The 18,773-nt window shown below is 38.8% G+C and overlaps 1 protein-coding gene across 7 annotated transcripts in view; it reads left to right on the plus strand.

Moving 5' to 3' along the window:
* Positions 1–18,773, plus strand: part of LOC139121718 (heterogeneous nuclear ribonucleoprotein K-like) — a 60,899-nt gene that overhangs the window by 25,769 nt on the left and 16,357 nt on the right. For 5 of the 7 annotated variants that reach the window (XM_070686832.1, XM_070686835.1, XM_070686831.1 and 2 more), the window contains 2 exons: positions 1,195–1,382; positions 15,537–15,640. In XM_070686832.1, the coding sequence (XP_070542933.1) occupies positions 1,370–1,382; positions 15,537–15,640 (117 nt within the window). In that variant the 5' untranslated portion in view covers positions 1,195–1,369. Of the gene's footprint in view, positions 1–1,194; positions 1,383–8,319; positions 8,494–15,536; positions 15,641–18,773 lie in introns of those variants that run through there. The other 2 variants (XM_070686829.1, XM_070686833.1) reach the window with 1 other exon arrangement.

Genomic DNA, 18,773 nt, shown 5'->3' on the forward strand with positions numbered 1-18,773 from the left:
TTTTGTTGCACACTGATATCAACCGAACGACCATTTTCACAGTAAGCAACAATGCTACAACAAGTCTTTTTATTTGAACTCTGTATTGGTTGTGTGTTGATATTTGCAGTTAATAATATGTTATTCAGGGGGCCCAAAATGAGGATAAAATCCAACTGCGACTGCTTGCCCACAATCGAGCTGTTAGAAAACAATTACATGTGGCTTGTATCACTTGAATTAGAATTCTGAATGAAATATTCATGAATTATAATGTGCAGTTGCGGTAGGTAATCTTTGGGTCTTGACAAGAGTTTTTCAAAGTCGTCCTCCCACTCAAAAAATTAACATAACGAGGGTTTTATACTTTGCGATATAAGGACTCGGCGACAGGGGTCGTCTGCAGTGCCTATCAACATGGTTTCACCTCCACTCTTGATGATGAGTCAACATTGCCTGTTGGCATAGCAACTAGTTTATGTAGTGAGGCATCATGGTCTTTTTAACAAGGCCCCCTATCTCCTCGATTTGATGAGAATAATGAGGGGAGGGAGGGAACTTCTCCATATAACATATTATGAGCCATCATGCTCACATATTTGTCAGATATTTCCCACTCGTTCAGACTGTGTGAGTTGTGGAAGATAATCATATTGATATCAATTCTGGATTCGGATTTAAATTTTGAACACATCGATAACGTCAGTTATATATTGTATTTTATGCTTCCGTTGCCCCGAAGACGTATAGGTTTGTCAGGAATAAATAAATAAATACATGCACCTCTTGTTAAATTTCTCACCAGGGGTAGATCAATTCCGTCAAAAAACTGCGTGTGTTTTTCACATGTAAATTCTCAACAAACAAATTTTAAAAGAAGAATTAGTCATTTATTTCAACATCGAGGCTTTTTGTATTATCAGTGGTCACAGAAAATAACGTTGTTTGTAATGACACTCTCCATGAAAGAGAGTTTGGCTGAAAATAAAATAAAAGAATTGCACACTGGTGTTGAACCTAGTACCAATGAATAATCTCCCACCTTGATAATTGTGCCTCTATAAATTGAAAATTCAGCCACTTATGCGATGTGCTGTGTCACCGGTCAATTTTCATAATTATGCTGATATTGAATTGCTGTATGTTGTTGAATGGGAACGCGGTCACATGAGCAAGCTCATTGTAATTTCTAATTTTCTCGGTGTATTGTTGCAGACTGTAAGCTCCACCTGCTTGTGCGCCAGAGACATTGTTTAAAGGACAGCCTATATAAGGGAGAGCTATCCATCAAAGCTATCTAGTCAGTTTGTGCCGGCTACGGAGGCGACAACCACATTTACTGTCAACTGTTGTAGACCCGAGTGTTAGCAGCCAACAGACAAATATCAATATGCAAGACGAAGGTAAGACGTAATCACCATTTTAACAAATCGCTCCTGCTGCTGCTGTGCTGTAGCTTGTGTGTTTTGGCTGCGTGAGTTGTTTTCTGTGTAATCGGGATTTAATTCTCTTCTACAGGTATGTACATCAACAGGGATAATTTGATTCCGTAGTAGTTTGGGATTCACCAGTGTCCCTATGCATATACACCATCTCCACTCCTGGAGTCTGTCACGGCTAGTCAATGTGAAAAAAATGATGCTGTGTTTTTTTAAGATGTATTATTTCTGCTTTGTTTGCCTAACCATAGAGTGAGAGTGAGAGAGAGAGAGAGAGAGAGAGAGAGAGAGAGAGAGAGAGAGAGAGAGGGGGGGGGCAGTTGATGTATTGATTCCACCATTTGGAATGATGTCCGTATTTTACATTAACATTAAGGCAGTTACTAGGGTGATAGTAGTAAAGATCAATTTGGACATTTTACACTAGTATAAAAAAAGTGACTCTGTCATACACAATAGTCGTCTCATTTTTAATAACGTAGTACCACTCGGCCATATAACAATTCCTGGTCACACGTTCTTCTTCTGAGTATCATATCGCTCTTTATGACATTAGAAGTGGCCAGTTTTCAAAATCACGGTGAAATTGAACAGAGTCAAGTCAAATGGTGCCCTGGAAAAAAAAAAAGATGAGTGATGATTCAGCAGGCAGGGGTTAATGATTCCTCCCGCGGTGAACAAAACTGAATTAGATAATGATTGGTAGACACTACCAAGATGAAGGTAGCTATGTCCCTGATTCGGATACATCAACTGAAGTGGACCTCCACTCCACTTATTTTCTGTTGGCCTTTGTGCCTCACTGCTGTGTCGGTGAATGGGACTGGAAGGTCTCCTTATGATTTCATTAGCAGGGGTATAGTAAAATGCTAGCTTGCATATGTTCCTTTATCAAATCCCGGCTTAACATCATTATTGTGTGTCTTGTAGCCATTAGTTTCCCTATGCGTCTGTTGTATTGTAATCATAGGATTTTGCCAGGGTGTCTCGGGAGACTCTTGCACATGCACAACACACAAGAAAAATTCATCATGGAGGTAGAAAATCCATGCTGAGCGTTTGCGCCTATTCCAAGAAAGAAAAAAAAAATTGTGTGGGAAATGAGGGTATCTGTTGATCTCTGCGGGGAAGCTTGCAGTTTTACATCTGATTTGATCAGTCCTCTCTGGTGAATAAATTGTCAGCTTGGAAAGCTTTTATGCTTTGTTAATGACAGAGTGCTGGGAAAGGGTGTTAAAAAAGACAGCCATCATCTGACATGGTAGTGCCAGCTCGCCAGTGTTCGTTCCTTGACAGCATTCGACTTTCACACCATGGATTGAACCCCCTATGTCTCATATCTGTCGTCTATTGATTTTTAAGAGCGCTAGTTGGTTCCTTGTACGGCAGTAAATTGCCTCCAGCATTGGTATCAATGCTGGCAGTGGGCTGTATATTTCTCCCTTCATCTTATCTCATCCAAATATTCTCAGAAATCCAGAAGGTTTGGGGATTTTTATTGGATTCTTCAGATCGGTATTTTCAACCGGGGGGCGCTAGTTGCATCTGTGATGTCCAAATGATGTCCAGAACTTACCAATATAAAAGCTGTATAAAGAAGGCAGGTGCTGCCCAAATGAATATATCATGATATAGGTACTGCCTTGATAACTGTCTGACACTAACATGATAATAAAAATACACGTATACGTACTACATAACCACGAGAGCAAAGAGCGTTTTATTATCACTTTCTGGCATATCAAGGCACAGCACAAAAAAATAATCATCATGTGAAAACGTTGGAAAAATTCGGAAGGAGAAAAAGTGATGGTTTAGTTTGCCTATTGATTTTTTTTACAAAGTCAGTATTGAGACTAGGCACATTAGGCGGCACATAGTGTGTACATAAGAGAGAGAGAGCCAACAGTACCAGGATTTGAGATACTTGTTTAAGGCAGGCACATTAGATTATTAGAAAGTAACGACTTGGCATTCATTGTGAGAAAGGTGTTATTACGGGGAGTTTCCACAAGTCTTTATGAGAGAAGACAATGGCTACAATGCTCTCACAAAATGATTTGCTAGCTGTATTCACAGAGTCAAGCATGAATTAAAATGTGCCTCATTAGTAAGAAAATGTGCTTTCATGTTTAGACACAAAAGAAACCTTGATGAATTATTTCGAGGGAGGCTCGCTGCGCCAAAAGGAGAATAAACTTCCAGACTGATGCACGAGTGACCGTGGACTGTCGGGGAAACAATTTGTACTTAAAATGTAGATGGAGAAACAGTGAAATATGGAGGGGGATTTCATGGCTAAACGCTAAGTAGAGATGAAAATTGAGATAGTACTGATCGCCTAAAAAAGGGATAAGCTATATCCGGGGTATAATGTAGGCAGGGATATTTATCATACTAAGGCTTTGTCAGGAGTTTGCATGCTACGCAATCGAGTCTGGCTCCAACATAATACAAATCACCGAATAAAACCGTCATGTGCAGCAAAGAATGTCTGCCGGTCCTCGTCTGTTTAATAAGTAAACATTCTGTTAGGGAAAAGGCTGCTGCTGTCAGGGAACTTTTCATTGGCTGACTGTGTACAGCAACGTGGAGTGGAGCAAACGCGTAATTCTTGCTTGCTCTAAATGCTGGGCACAGCTGTAGTGGAGATGTGACCTGCTCTACATACACGATACAAGACACTTGTCTTTTAATAGATGCCATGTCAACAGAATTTGAAAAACCGTCTCTTCCGAGCAACAGGTCAGAGCGCGATCAGCTTTTTATCAATCTGTGGTGGAAAGTAGAGGCCAATTTCATTGTGACATGGAAATGTGCAGTCATTAATGAGGAAATACTGAGGTTTTGCGCTCGCAAATTTTAAAATTTGTGAGTAGTAGTTGGCATATAAGGAATGCTGTTGGCTTTCCTCTGTCGCCATAGTTCTCTCCAAACCAATGAGCCACTGTGACACACTGCAGCAGCAATCTTGATTCCTCACCCATGCACATGGCCTCCAAAACATCAATGACAAGTATCACATGTGAATTATGTGAATATTATTTCCCGTCAAAATTAGACTGTGTACTGTGGCAGTGCTTTTAGCATGTAGGTCAAAATGGCTGAAATTGGTATCATTTATAATTTATTACATGGAAACTTGATCCTTTCCATTAGAAGCCTGGAAAATAATTGTGATTTCACTGAAAGGTTACTGCTGGATATTGTTACCAGAATTTTTCTGTATCTTGTTTCTGATTTGTTTCAACAAAACCTAAATTTTTAGCTTTCATGTACCTTACTGCATGAGCAAATGCTTACATTGACGTAGTTGAAAGTGGAAACTTTGGGAAAAGCTGTATGATTTGGTTAAAAAACGATGTGAATGACCTTTTAGGAAAATTTATATTTGTATATTCTGTGCATGAGTAGAAACTGTGAGGTTATTGGCAGGTTATCGCTGTAAATTGCTGCGACTCGACTCTAGCAATTCTCGACAAGTCAATGATGGTTCCACCCTGTGAAGGAAAAGCCTTCACTGCGGTTTGAAAGTTACCATGTACTCTCAAATTTTAATAATCCACGCCCACACAGAGGGAGTACTGTGTATACTTGTGAAGAATTTGATGGCGATAACCAATAGAAATCATGTTATACAAACGTTCCATCACTGCTTTTGTTGGCATGTAGTTGAATCGATCATCAATATGTAGTTAGATATATTTTTTCTTCCCACTATTGATCCTGCCAACAACAAATATTTCAGTTATTCATGCATATTTCATTCTTCATTTGAGAAAAGGGGATGTGTCAATGGTTCGAAATAAGGTTGATAAAATGTCTCTGACAGTGCCATTGTCATGAACAAAAAGCTTTTTCTAATTTCAAAATTTAAAATACAATAGATCCAGAGTGAAATTGTTTAGTCATGCTTGTGCTAGGAAAGAAGAATTTTCCAAGTATCTCAATTAAGCATTAACAGCTATTTTAATTAAAATATGAAATGGACCGTGGCTTTTGTAATATCTGTCCTGAATTTAATATTTGTGTGAATACGCAAGAAATATATATGGTTGAGTATATCGTCATCTTTTGATGTTCCGCCCACATACTGTGATCTGTATGGTTGTACATTGTAGAGTGTGAATAGGCAATGTACACAGAGCCATAGGGTAAGGGCAGCGTAAGGAGGGGCAGGGCTACATAGAATTAAACAAGGGATAGATAGCATCCATTTGTAGAGAGATTGGGATCGTATCTCATGGAAGATGAAGGATAGTGGCAGTTTTGTGTGTGTGTGTACAGAAGCAGTGGCGCAGAGGGCACATGGAGTTAAAAAGGCATATTTAGCTGTAGAGGCACAGTTGGGACTCGTGGAAAGTGAACCCCACTGCGCGTCGTCGTGCCCGGTCTTTTTCCATCTTGGCAGCTGAAAAGGAAATGAAGCCAGAGCACTGGAAAAGTGAATGCATTTTGGTGTAGGCGTTAACAAGCAGAGAGTCTAGGGCCTGCACTTTCCCTTGGCAACCGGGGCCTGTATCAGTCCGGTTGCATGTTTTTTTGTGGCTAATGAAAGTTTAATAGATGGTTAGTAATTATTTGAGTATGATCTGATGCCCAGATTGCCAGACACAACTACCATTACTTGTGTAATCATTGTGCTTCCTAACTGGCATGATAAGATCAGGGGAATAGATTAGCTGCGTGGCTATCCCATGGTCCTCTGCGACAAGCCCCGTGTCTCCACACACTGGAATTGATCAAATCCATGAGGCCAGCGGTGTAGAAAAAATATCCTATGTAGAAGGGTTTTAACGTGAAGTGCCACTTTATTGATTAGCAAATTTTTTTATATTTTAATTATTCGGATAATTTGTGTCAGAGAAATCGCCTTGAATTGATGGACAGCATTTCTGAGATATTATACCAGTTGCCTTGTGTGTGAATAGTCAGTTAGCACAGTGGAAATTGAAGTTGTGAAATTTTTGTATCCTGAACTAATTGATTTTGATGTGTGACAAGCTTCTTCCACTTGGTTTCAAAAAGCATTTATTTGAAGGGGAGTGGGGATAAAATTTCAACAAGAGGTTGCTTCTGCAGCCATCACTTGATTCACAAGAAATCAGAGGACTTATGCTATCAAATTTGATGAATTCCCAAGCAGATGTTCCAAATTGAGGTTGTCTCCGAGGGCATTTCATCAGTGCCGTACAAAAGCCTTTAATGGCATTAAAAACACCCATGCTCAGAGGCACAGAGCAGTGGATATCTGCCAGCTTTTCAGCATGGGCGTGTTGTGAACATCAGGTGTTGGGTATGATACTAAAGTTAGAGATCTCCACTGCTGAGCCAGTGGGTCATTTTAGAAATGCACAGGGCCTGAATTTCTTTGGAATGGCATGGTTTTGCGGATATCAAAGATTTTCAACACCGAGAAAAATGTCGTTGTATCAATGAATTAACAGTCAATATTCTCAGGCTCCAGAAATGAGTGCAGGCACAATCACTGAACTTGAATCAATGAAAATAAATCATAAAGATATCACAGAAAGCGAGAAGTAGCATTATATATCATGCCACGCAATATTTTATTTTGGGTAAAAATACTTGTTTAAAATTTTCACAATTCTGATGATATATTTTTGAAACAAAAAAAAGGACACAAAAGGATGCCTGTAGACCACACCCTCTCCAGTGATCAGCTGTCTCTTTCCTATAAAATTTACATTTAGGCTGTAATATTTTTTTGTGCCTAATACTTGAGAGTAAGATACACAAAGCAGGCACTCTTTAGCTTAAAGCAACTTTAATCCATCAAATTTGAGCAAACAGTGGAGAGATTAGAGAGAGGGCTATAGATGGAAGTGCGATAGTAAGCTGAGGATTGAGAGTCTGTGCAGAGCGGTATCTTGATCAACCATGGGTGTAATGCCCAGAGTAACTGCTTGTCCATTACCTGTCCCCTCACATTAGCTTCAAATGTGGCATCAGAGATTTGCAATTTATGGAACATTTAAGGGGAAATTCCCAGCGCTGCGTCTGTGGGTACCTCAGAAACTGGGAGCAGTTCAATATTGTATGTTCTGATCAGAAGTGAATGATACAAAGTAGATAGAAAGAGGAAGGAGAATTTGGGGGGGGTTGGTGGAGCCGGGGGAATTGGTCAGCTATGGTTTTAGCAATAATTAGGAGCAGTTCCACTCAGAAAGTCTGTTAAATTTCTGATGTGGAACGTGAAACAGATGGTACTCGTCATTATTATCTGAAACAATAGTACGTCACAATATCAGAACCAATATGCCAATAAGTCGTTTGCCTCATCTGACAAAGTTTACTCCCCGTCCCCTGTGCGTTTCTCACGATTTCACAATGTCAAAAAAATAGGCAAGAGAGTTATCCTTTCTCTAGGCGTGCATAACAACCATCAGCAGGTCAAGCTCAAATAAATATTTACTCAGCATAGTGTCTTTATACAAACTCTCATAATATCGATTGATTTTCATTCTGTGAACTTTTGAATATCAGAATTAAAGACAGAACTGTAAGGTTATTCAGTCGGACCGCATTTTTTTTTCATATAAGTAAAGCGCTTAAAAATTTGTTGTGCAGGTTGCAGTTTAATCCGCAGGTCAAATGCCTGAGGACTGGGCGTTGGATGCCTAAGGTTTGGGTGTTGAGAGTGAAATGATCGGTGTGGACTGGTCTCCACGAAGGGTGGAGGACGCAATTTCCTGAAGTAATACATCTGTCATTGTTTCAGCTGGAGAAAATTAGTGGGCTCGGTTTGTTTGTGAAAATTGTCAATTTAATCATGCAAATTAGATGTGGAAGGACAATAGCTCAACAGGTGGTTGGCTGGAGTCATTCAATCTATGGAAATTTAACAAATATTAAAATCAATAGACTGCGTGCTTGTCACTCATTTGCTGTGTGCCGTTCAGAGGAGGACCATGCCTGTGGCCAGCTTTGTGTGTGATATATTTGAGTGAGTGTAGTGCATAGATCTGTTGCACTCTGCCAGTTGTGGTAGTTGTTACACCATCGGGCTCAGTTCCCACTGTGCGGAGGATGAGAATGCAGAGCATAGGAAAAGGTAGGTGGTTTTGTTAACGGGTGTCGTAGCATCAGCTGAACAGTCTTGTCGTGAAGTATGGTGTTGGAGCTGAAGTTGGTTCTATTTTGAGTTCTGCCATGGAGTGTATGCGTGTGTATATAGGTGTATGTATGTGTATGTGTGTACGTGCATTAGATTGCAAATCAGTTTAAGAATTGTCAAACGGCTTATGGTTATGCTACTTTGCCCAGTCTCAGGTTTATTGAAATATATATGCATGTGTGTGAAGTTTGGTGCACCAACGGAAGTGAACCTAGAGTGACTAACATGATTAGATTCTGTGCATAAATATAACGAATTGTAATTTATGTGAATTGTGCCGAGGACTACAGTGCACCAGTCACCAAGTATTTCATAATTTACCACTTAGTAGCATGCAAGCTCTGATACAGATACGGACTCATTATTATCTTAAACCTATGAAAACATAAATTATTTCCGAAGAGCATTTTAGCAAAAGAAAAAAGTTCGACAAATTCTTAAATATATTGTTCATCAGCTCAGACTGGGAATAGATCAGCATGTAAGATACTGGCCATCTTTTGGTTGTAGAGATAAGAAAATTCATGTTGACCATAGTGAAGAAGAAAGGCTTTTTTTATGAAAACAAGCGTACAGCAAAGATCATAGGATGCCAACACTATGCCATGCAGTTTTGTTCATGCTTCTTGCAACATGTGGCCACGTTTGAAGACTGTGTCACAGGTGTGTGTGACCGTGGAGAGCATTAAGGAAACTGATCCACAGAGTGTATTGGTCACAGTCTCTGCAGTGATGTGATTTCATAATGTAAAACCCTGACTACATCAGTTTAGACACAATAAAGGAAAAATAACTTTGTCCAGTCAGTGGAACTACGTATAGCACTGTTTGTGCTATCCTCTAACATTTAAGGATTTCGCAGTGTGACAGAGATAATAATATTAACCCTTTTAGCGCCAAAGTCAATTTTGTCATCTTTAGAAAATATACTCCAGTCAATTTAAGATTTTTGTCAAAATTTTGATAACAAACTGTACCCAATGAAATGTGATGTCCATTTTGTCCACAATTATCAAAAAATTACAGAAAAATTCATAAAAATTGGTAAAAATGTTGCACTAAAATTTTGGTGGGAACAATTACAGCACTCAAAGGTTTAATAGTTTACACATATCAACAGTATCAAAGATGACAAAAATTTTATATAAGAATTCAGTAATTAAAGAATGGCGTTATAATTCTTACTAAATTAATGATTTTTACTAAACAGGCAAAAAATGAGTGTAACAGTAGGCAGTAGGGTTACAATAACACTTGTCTGTGCTACGATATTTATTGATGTGTCAGTACATGTATGTTAGAGGACATCATTTCAACGTGAATGTATATATATTAATACCAATGTATGTTCTTACCTTGAAATATTAGTCTTTCAGAGTTTGCCTTGCAAGGCTAAAAGGATGATTTTTTTCTATCGTAAATGTGCAAATGTTTCACAGCCTGAGAAGTTTTGTATACGCCGCCACGGCACATTTGTATTTAGTATATTTTGAGGGGATGTGTGGATGGTATTATGTTTTATGTTGACAGAGTATCTCACTCAGTGCCATTGAGATACCCAGGGCTATGGATTAGAAAATCCCAGCACTCTCCTGTGTTCAGAGCTCCAGTCACCCGGTGTACACAAAGGCAGTGCCATGGAAATTTTAGGATTGAAGTGAAGGAAAATGCTACTGAGGCTAAGGACCAGGGATATTGTGTTGTAGAGGATGGGGATGTATCCATGGCTGAGGGCAGTGTGTTACCAGGGAATTGACCAACGGAAGCATCATTTTTTTTCTTTCAACTCAACGACGCCTTGCAACCCTTGAGATGGAGCTGATGTAGCGTTGCTTTTTGCTACATGTGACCTCTTCTGTTCAGTACGTCCAGTTTTTCATCTTGCCAAGTTCACTCCAATTTTGGCATTCCGTTAACTCATGGATGATGCAGAGAATTTATCCAGGCGTCAGGCTACTCTGCACAATGTGATGACTTTGCCCACAATAACCAAGGACATCCACTGTCAGCAAGCTGAGCAGGCTTGTCATTCTCCTTTCAGAGCCAAGCATTTCAAGATGGCCGCCCTACTATCTGTCTGAACCTGTGATTTCTTCGTGCTCCTCTGTACAATAGTCAGGGGAGTGATTTTCCATGTCTAAATTGGCAGTGTGTTTTTCCCTGTCGTTTTCTCTCAAGGCACATTGCTACCCTGTCTTGATGAAAGAGACTTCCCCCGTTGATTGTTCTGTATTGTGGGCAAACCCAAATGATTTCCTCTCACTGTGCTAAAAACGAATCTAAATAACAAAAGCTGGTATAATTTCAGGTGATAAAAGTCACCTCTCATATTTTGTGTCATCAATATTCACAATATTTCTTGCCAATGAGTGAAAAATCACTTGATTTCTGTGAAAACAGAAAACCGAATATATAATTTTGTATTTTAGCAGAGCTCAGAGTGGATTCTGATTGGATTCATTTTCTAACATGCGTAAGACCCCCTTGGTCACTGTTCTTCAGTATTCAGCTGGGTTTTTTTTTCAAGTCTCTGTTTCATTACATGAAAAATTCAGGCTACTTCTCAGCACAGTTTGAGATAGCGAATGAATATTTAATTGGACTAATCTACCTAATGCAATGAGTGGAAGTGTGTCTGTACACAAAGAACCATCGTTCTGTTACCATGTGCAATACTGTTTTTTCCCCCTCTGTTGTCCTTCTGTTCAGTACTGTCATAATGATTGTTTCCTGTGGTTTCACATATTACGAGGCTAACTCTCTCTTCTACTATCAGTTTTTTTCCAATCCTAATTTAAATAATCCACACATAAAGGACTCTGAGGAGAAGCGTCCTTACCAGCCCATGGTCTGCCAGTAGCTACCTTTAGTTTATGTCATAACTGGCAAATTTTCAATTTTGTGTCATTTTGACTTTTCTTTATTTTTCTGAATGACGTCAGCTAGATAGATTCAAGTTGTTCAATGGAGTAGTCCGCAGCAATATTATATCATCCCATTTATAAGCAGGTCAACTAGTATTTCACTGTATTTTATTGAATTTACGTTCTTTAGTCATCTTTTCCCTTGACTTGCTTTATGATAACATTGCTTTTCTTGGCAAGTGTTGTAGTTTAGCAGTTTTTCTGCTTTTTTTTTAATTGTTTATGATTGTTGTCTTTTTATCAAATTCTGAAACGCCGAGGAGGATATTGAGTCTGTCTCATTTCGTAATAATCTTATCTGTTTCTACACTGATGCCTGCATTTTCTCCTTGGAGATTTTCTCTAGATATAAAGTGAAGAATTTCCACCTTTTGAGGTCAGCTTGAAATAACACCATGGAGCTATGCAGACCTTTGCGTAATTATCAGTATTCTAAAATTATATAGTTTTATACTGTGTGGTTTTAGGTTGTGTTAGTTAATGAACAGCATGGTTGTGAATTTTTGTGAAAAAAAAATGTCCTCTTCCGAGTCTTCGTGATAGGGACAGGAGATTTTGTCAAACTAAGAAAGCATGTTTTCCATTTTCTGTGGTGTTTCAATACATACATACATGACATTTCCTTTGTGTGGCATTTCATTGATTGATTACGTGGACTTTGATATATGGAAAGATAGACCAACTTTTACGAGTTCTTTGTCGGAGATGATCCCAACATAGCAACAGTAACTCAGCTGAATTTGCAGTGTCATCCCAGCATGGAATACAAATCGGCTTGTCACATAATTTGTAAAATCCTCACAACTGAAATTTCTTCAGGCCAGGCTTATGACTGTCAAAATATTTTTATTCCGTTTGAATTTGGAAATGTTCAGGGAAAAATATTGAGGAAATTTCTTCACAGCAAGCTCATAGGGTTGTTTATTAATCCCTCTTAGCAACCATGCTCCGTGATAATTTTTTTTTACAAACACTATGTGAAATTGTGTTAAAGTTTTGCTTCTCTAATGTAGAATCACATTGTTCAGAATGCCTGCCCTCTTGATTTTTTCATTTAAAAAAGTGGTCTTTGAAATGAAAATTAATTTTATGTTTGTTTTATTTTTGACTCATACCATGCAACTTGATATATCATAACCTTGGTTACCTGTGGTGTCCTGATGAACTATTCTGAAATCCTAAACCTAGCTGTGTACAGAGAGAGTAGGGCAGCAACACAGAATTGAAATTCACCGGGAATAGCGATGCCAAATGTTTAAATTATTAATTGAATTGGATCAACAGATGGACATGTTCTAGATTTGCACTGCGTGTGGTTGTGTAAATCCTGTGAGAGTAGCCAGTAGAAGCGTTCCAGTGTTAACACATCAGAGTTACAAAACCCTGTTCGGACCCGGCCGGCATGAAAATATAGAGCAGAAATGAGTAATTTGTTAAGGCTGTCAATTAGCTGCTAATAGCAACACACTTTCCTTGTTAACACTCCATTTTAGCAAGTATTTATTGCATTCTGTTGCCTTTGTTTGCTTTCTCTAAATCTAATCCTTCAAAGAAAACAATAGAATAAATGTGTTGGCCCAGTACTATCTAAGGGTTCAAAATTTGTGTACAGCTGTCTGTTTTGACAGCAATCTCAATGAATACTCTATCACTCCTTATGGTTCTGTCACACTTTCTCTGTTCCAATAATGATCACTTTGCCTCAGAAAATTCAAGGAATAAATTTCTAAAGTCCTTTACATTTTCATTGTCTTCGGTAAATCAGGCAGCACAATGCTTACGCAAAAAAAGTTGACTTTATAGAAATTTTGGTTGGAGGAAGCTGTCAAACTGTGGTCAAACCAACCGGTGGATTACTGAATTCGCCGTTGCTGTGGAATTGTACAATAAGCATTCTGAGAGCTCAATCGTGTCAATGGATAGATTTCCTCTTCCCAACCACACACATCATACACTGTTAGAGAATTACACAGTTTTTTGTTACCGAGTGGCACCACTGCAGCGGAATCGGCTCAAATTTCAGCATACAAGCAAATGCTTTTATGACAAGCGTCAGCTCTATTGAATTTTTTAGTTACTGTTTTTCCCCTCCGTATACTGCTTGTGCGGTGTGTGGCTTGTAATATGCGGCTGGAATACAGAGAACACCTATATTGGTATCTTGAATCTAAATAGTTCTTAATTTTATGATCATGTTCATATGCAATAATATTCATTAAGAATGGGAAAATATGTGGATTAGACTTGGCATATTGAAAGAAGGAATGTGTTTTGCCAGTGTGTTAAAAATCCTCAGTTTTAAGGGCTTGTTATAGAACTAGGTGTATTCAGTAATTTTGTGCCTTGAAATATGTGGAGACAAGATTATATCTGTCCAGCTGAAGATGGACCATTTGTAGAGGATTTCACGTGTCTTTCTCTCTCTCTGTCTTTCTCTCTCTCTACCAACAAAAATGTACTAGGGCTGCTTATACTATGATATCTGCTGGAAGTGTCAAACATTTGCTTAATTAAAAGTACTGTAACTTTGCCCACATACATCACATCTACGTAGGTGTCCTTGTGAACTACATCACAACGATTCGGCCATCATGTCTTGAAGATGAGTTGATCTGTATGGCCACAGTCTCTGTAGACTGCTGCTATATTTCTTCAGTTTGATTTAAGCTGACACATAATGCTCGTTAAAGTCCTATTTATCAATATCAAATTATAGCCTAGCTGGTATACTACTATGTGTACAGAGTTTTTACTTTCAGACTCTCTCTGTACATACGTGAATCAGCGATTTGCAATCTTCAGCATCATTTCAAAACAAGTAACTACACATCCAGACACAATCACACATGACAACTTATTACTTTTCCCCCACAAGAGTAACTGCAAACTAAAATTATGTTCAGCTGTCTCAACCCCAGTCACCCCTATTTCCTCATCTGTGGACTCAACCTTGCTGTTGAAAAGCACTGGGGTCAAAACAAATCACAGCTGTGGAAAGGTTGAGCAAAAAATTGAAATTTAAGTTGTGTAAATAATGCAGTGTTATGAGACCAAATTTATACAGTAATTTTATATACTTAACACTCAGTTTTGAAACTCAAAGAATATTTGTATTACTCCCAACACTCTTCACTATAAAATCAAGGCTTTGAGCAGTTAATGATTGTATGGAGAATTGATGTAGAGTTGAAGCTGTACTTCAAAAGCTGCGAGTCTAAAATGTGAATCCATCTAGTCTTTGATGTTGTACTTGGCAGAATTGATAATTTCAGCTCAAATACATTCATATAACTTACCATTAGTTGATAGTCGGAATTGCGAGTCCGCTGAGCGCGAGTTGTTTGTTCTGTGGCAAAGTGATCAATTACTGCCATTTGCTGAAAGGACTGACTGCATGTCACTGTCACGAGCGGCAGCAACTTGTATTGTCTGTGGGCAAACAGGTGCTTTATTCTGCTTATTAAAACACCCAGTGTTTGCCTTGGCTGCCAACGGTGGCCGTTGCCTTTCATGAGTCCTTTAATGAACATTTATGAAGACGAAATGGTAGAACTTCAAAGAGATGAGGATCTCGGAGTGAGTGGCACACGGAGTGCGTTCGTGAACGGATGGTTCTTAGACACAGATTTGAACGTTTTTTGAATACGTAATAGTTCCAGATTTGAACATGATGAGAATTCCGTATGACCTGTGTGTAAAGAACGTGTGGTTTGATTTATGACAAGAATAAATTGTAATTCTGTATATGGCAGTTAATACAGAGCAAGTCACACACCATGCCAATACAGTGTCAATGCTGCCTCTCACACTGTAAATTGCCCATTAATACACACAGTCTGCATTGCGAGTTTGCAATCCAACATAATTCATTTTTTACAACCCCCTACAGTATTGTGCAGAATTTTGCCTTAACCTTGATAAATTTCTACTTTTCATGTACAGATATAGCGATAACATAACATGTTGTGCCTTTATCAATCATTGCACCAATTCAAAGTGTCTGGATTTATGCATATTCTAAATTTTTAAATGTCCATGTTTTTGTTCTATCACTAGGTAACAAACGCCCAGCAGATGATGAAGTCAGCGGCAGTGGCAAGAGATCCCGAGGAGATGGCGGTGGTCCCAAAGTTGATCTGCGTATCCTCCTCCAAAGCAAGGTAAGGAAACAGTACAATTTCAACCAATCAGGTAGTGACATGTGGCGCCAAGTGGTTTGACCAGTCATCTGTCGTATGATTTTCACAGCAACCAATCAACATGTCACTTTCAGTTATCAACGTCTTCCCATGTGACCATTTATGGCCAATCTGATGAGTGCAGATTGGAAACAAACCAATTACCGTAGATCCTGATCTCTCAAAGTGATTACTCGTGACAGTCAGTATTCGCCTATCTCCGTTCTCCAGAAATCCTTCGTAAGGACTGTGTAGGACCGACCTTGCTTCAAAAATGTGTGCTAACTGCCGCCATTTTTGCCAGGCAGAAATTTATTTTTTTCCGTGAGAAAATTCATTTTGTGTCGGGAAAATGTAATTTGAATCAGGATGTAAACTTCCAGCACACGACAGAGGAATAAAAAGCAATTATTACTCCCTGGGGGCTGTGATCTTGTGTTTGGATGCCATTTCAATCATTTTTTTTGTGGAAACTTTTCTTTTTGCCAACAAGAGAGGAGCTCAGAAAACCAACAGACTGGTGGTGGTACAATGACAATTTTAATATCCTGTGATGAAGCAATGAGCCACAGACAAAGGGGAGAGGTATTTCAGTGCTGATGCAATTGTTGTGGTGAAGATTAGGGCGAGCAAGTCAGCCATGTAATTGCAGTTTGATGAGCTTTTCAGGACTAATGATTGCCATGTTTTCTTCGCATTCTAATGAGCACACAGGGAAGCCACAATTTTAAACATTTTATTGCCTGGTAAATAAATTAAACATTTATTGAAGTGTGCACCCTGTTTTGTGTTCAGTCTGTATTTTGTCTCTGTTTTTTTTATCAGTTTTGTTTTTAGTATGATTAATGACCCATTGAATGGATCAAGCTTTCAATATTTTATTATTTTTAATCACCATAATATCGTTAATGGATTGGTTTTTTTTCTCATCAACATGCATATTCTTCTTGACCACGAAATGAATGAATTTTTTTCTTCTGTCACTGGCGTGACTAATTAGTCTTTAATTCTGGTTGTCAAAAAAAAGGGCTGACAGCAAGACAGTTACAAGGCATGTAGGTTTCATGTGTGTCGCTCTAGCGGGAATGAAGGGCTGTATTACAGTTTAGAATATTTACTGACTGTGTATATGTTTAGCAGGTCAATATGAGTTAATATTGTTCATTTGAAAGAGAGGGTCTGAAAAGAGAGTGTAAAAATTTACATGACATTTTGAAATTGGAAGGCAAAGTCAGATTTTCATATGACGATATAATGATAATTTGAAATCACATTTCAACCATTGATATTATTTTTTACTTGGTGATATTTTTGCCAGCAGACCTTGTATTTAGGAAGGTTGAATGATTTGGTTTAGAAGATGCGTAGATGTATTTTGAAATAGACTGCTGTTGCAATGATGAAGAAGCGATAGAGAGGTATTAAAACTGTGATGTGGTGAAGTGACGTGTTCAGGGACTGGAGGCAGTTGCAGACTGGAGTGCAGTTGATCTTGTAAATAGCTGCATAATGGGCTTGGTTAGACAAGACAGTGACAAGGCAACAGCTTACTATTCAATTATGCGGTCGGTTTTGTTACAAGGCCAAATTTTTTTGTTGTTGTGTAGATATTGGGATGATCAGAAGAAAACTGGAAATGTTGAATGCGGAAATAGGTGGACCACTGGGGAGTTAAACAAAGAGGGTTTCTGCAGCCCCCGACAATATTAGAAAGCACCCATAGAATTCATGGCTGATTGACAAAAATGTTATACATACAATAATGTCTAATAAGGATAATGAGCCAATCAATTTGCTTAACGAGATTAAATTGGGGAGGTAAATGAGAGAGGCAATTGTGAAATGGAGTGTAGGCAGAACGGGTTTTGATGGTTGAAGGGGGTTGGAGGACCGACTTCGCTGCCAAATACACTGGATGCGGCAGTCACAGACGAAAGAAGGGGAGAAAAAAGAGAAGAATGGAGGTATTGAAAATAACCGGCGATGCATCTGTTGTGAGCACTCGTCAAGCAACTTCATGAGGGAATAAATGAGTTACTGGCTGCTAGTGCCAAGAGAGAGAGAGAGAGAACTTCAAAGGAATCTACTGAATAGCAACAAGAGGCATGATCACTTCTGACTCTTTTGGAGTGTTCATCGTCAGTGCCGCTGAATTACAGCGACTCAGTGCCTGCATGTGACAGGGGATAGTGTGAATTGCATTTGCTTTTCAGTTCCCCTACTATGCTTGAATTCCCTTCACCTACATCTTGCTGCAACTCTAATGACAGCCAGTGTCTGCATGTGAAAGCACAGTGCTTGAAGGCCAACTACCACCTGACAGCCAAAATCTTTTACCCGTGAATGCACTGAAGCAAGGAATGACTTTCTCTTTTCAAGGATCCGGCATCGACACCTTCCATTCAGGGTATCCACATTTTGTGCAGATGTATACGTATCGGTGCTACTTAACAGCGAATATTCGGTGTGATTCTGAATTTCGTTTGGTCCCTGGCCTCTCGGCTCAACAGATCCCATCAGTGCATCAGTCTCAAAAGAGCTATTAACCCCAGCCATTTCATTCACATTCACATTGGAAAGATTCTGACTTTTTTCCTCTAAATATGTGGCTTGCAAACAGTTGAAAAGCATATGACATCTAAAGGAGTTTATGAAAAGAGCGATACATTAAGAAATCGCCGACAGGTGATTTTGTTTAATTGTGATTATTTATTAACCCGTTTCCTGCCACTGTCACTGCAAATGGAAAATTCACACAATATGTAATGCATGTTAAAAAAGTCTTGCCTACTGTAAGCAGTTTTGGCTAACCTCACATCCGACATTTTAACATCCATCTATACTCCAAGCATATAGAAACTAAGGATGGAGACTACCTGCCGACCGTTCAGATATTCTTAGCTCTCCAAAATGTATGTGCTCAATGTTTGCATTAAAATTAGATTTAAGATATTCATCATTTTATTCTTTCTGGCAACATTGATGTATATGTGTGCCAGTTTTCTTCACTACATGAGTGTAATCATGAACTCGTGCAGTATCTAGTTGATACAAATTTGGAGTGATTATCATTTCTCTTGGAAAATCATCATTGTGACAGCCCTTTAATGATCAA

The sequence above is a fragment of the Ptychodera flava genome, chromosome 21 (genome assembly GCF_041260155.1).
Source record: "Ptychodera flava strain L36383 chromosome 21, AS_Pfla_20210202, whole genome shotgun sequence".
NCBI lineage: Eukaryota > Metazoa > Hemichordata > Enteropneusta > Ptychoderidae > Ptychodera > Ptychodera flava.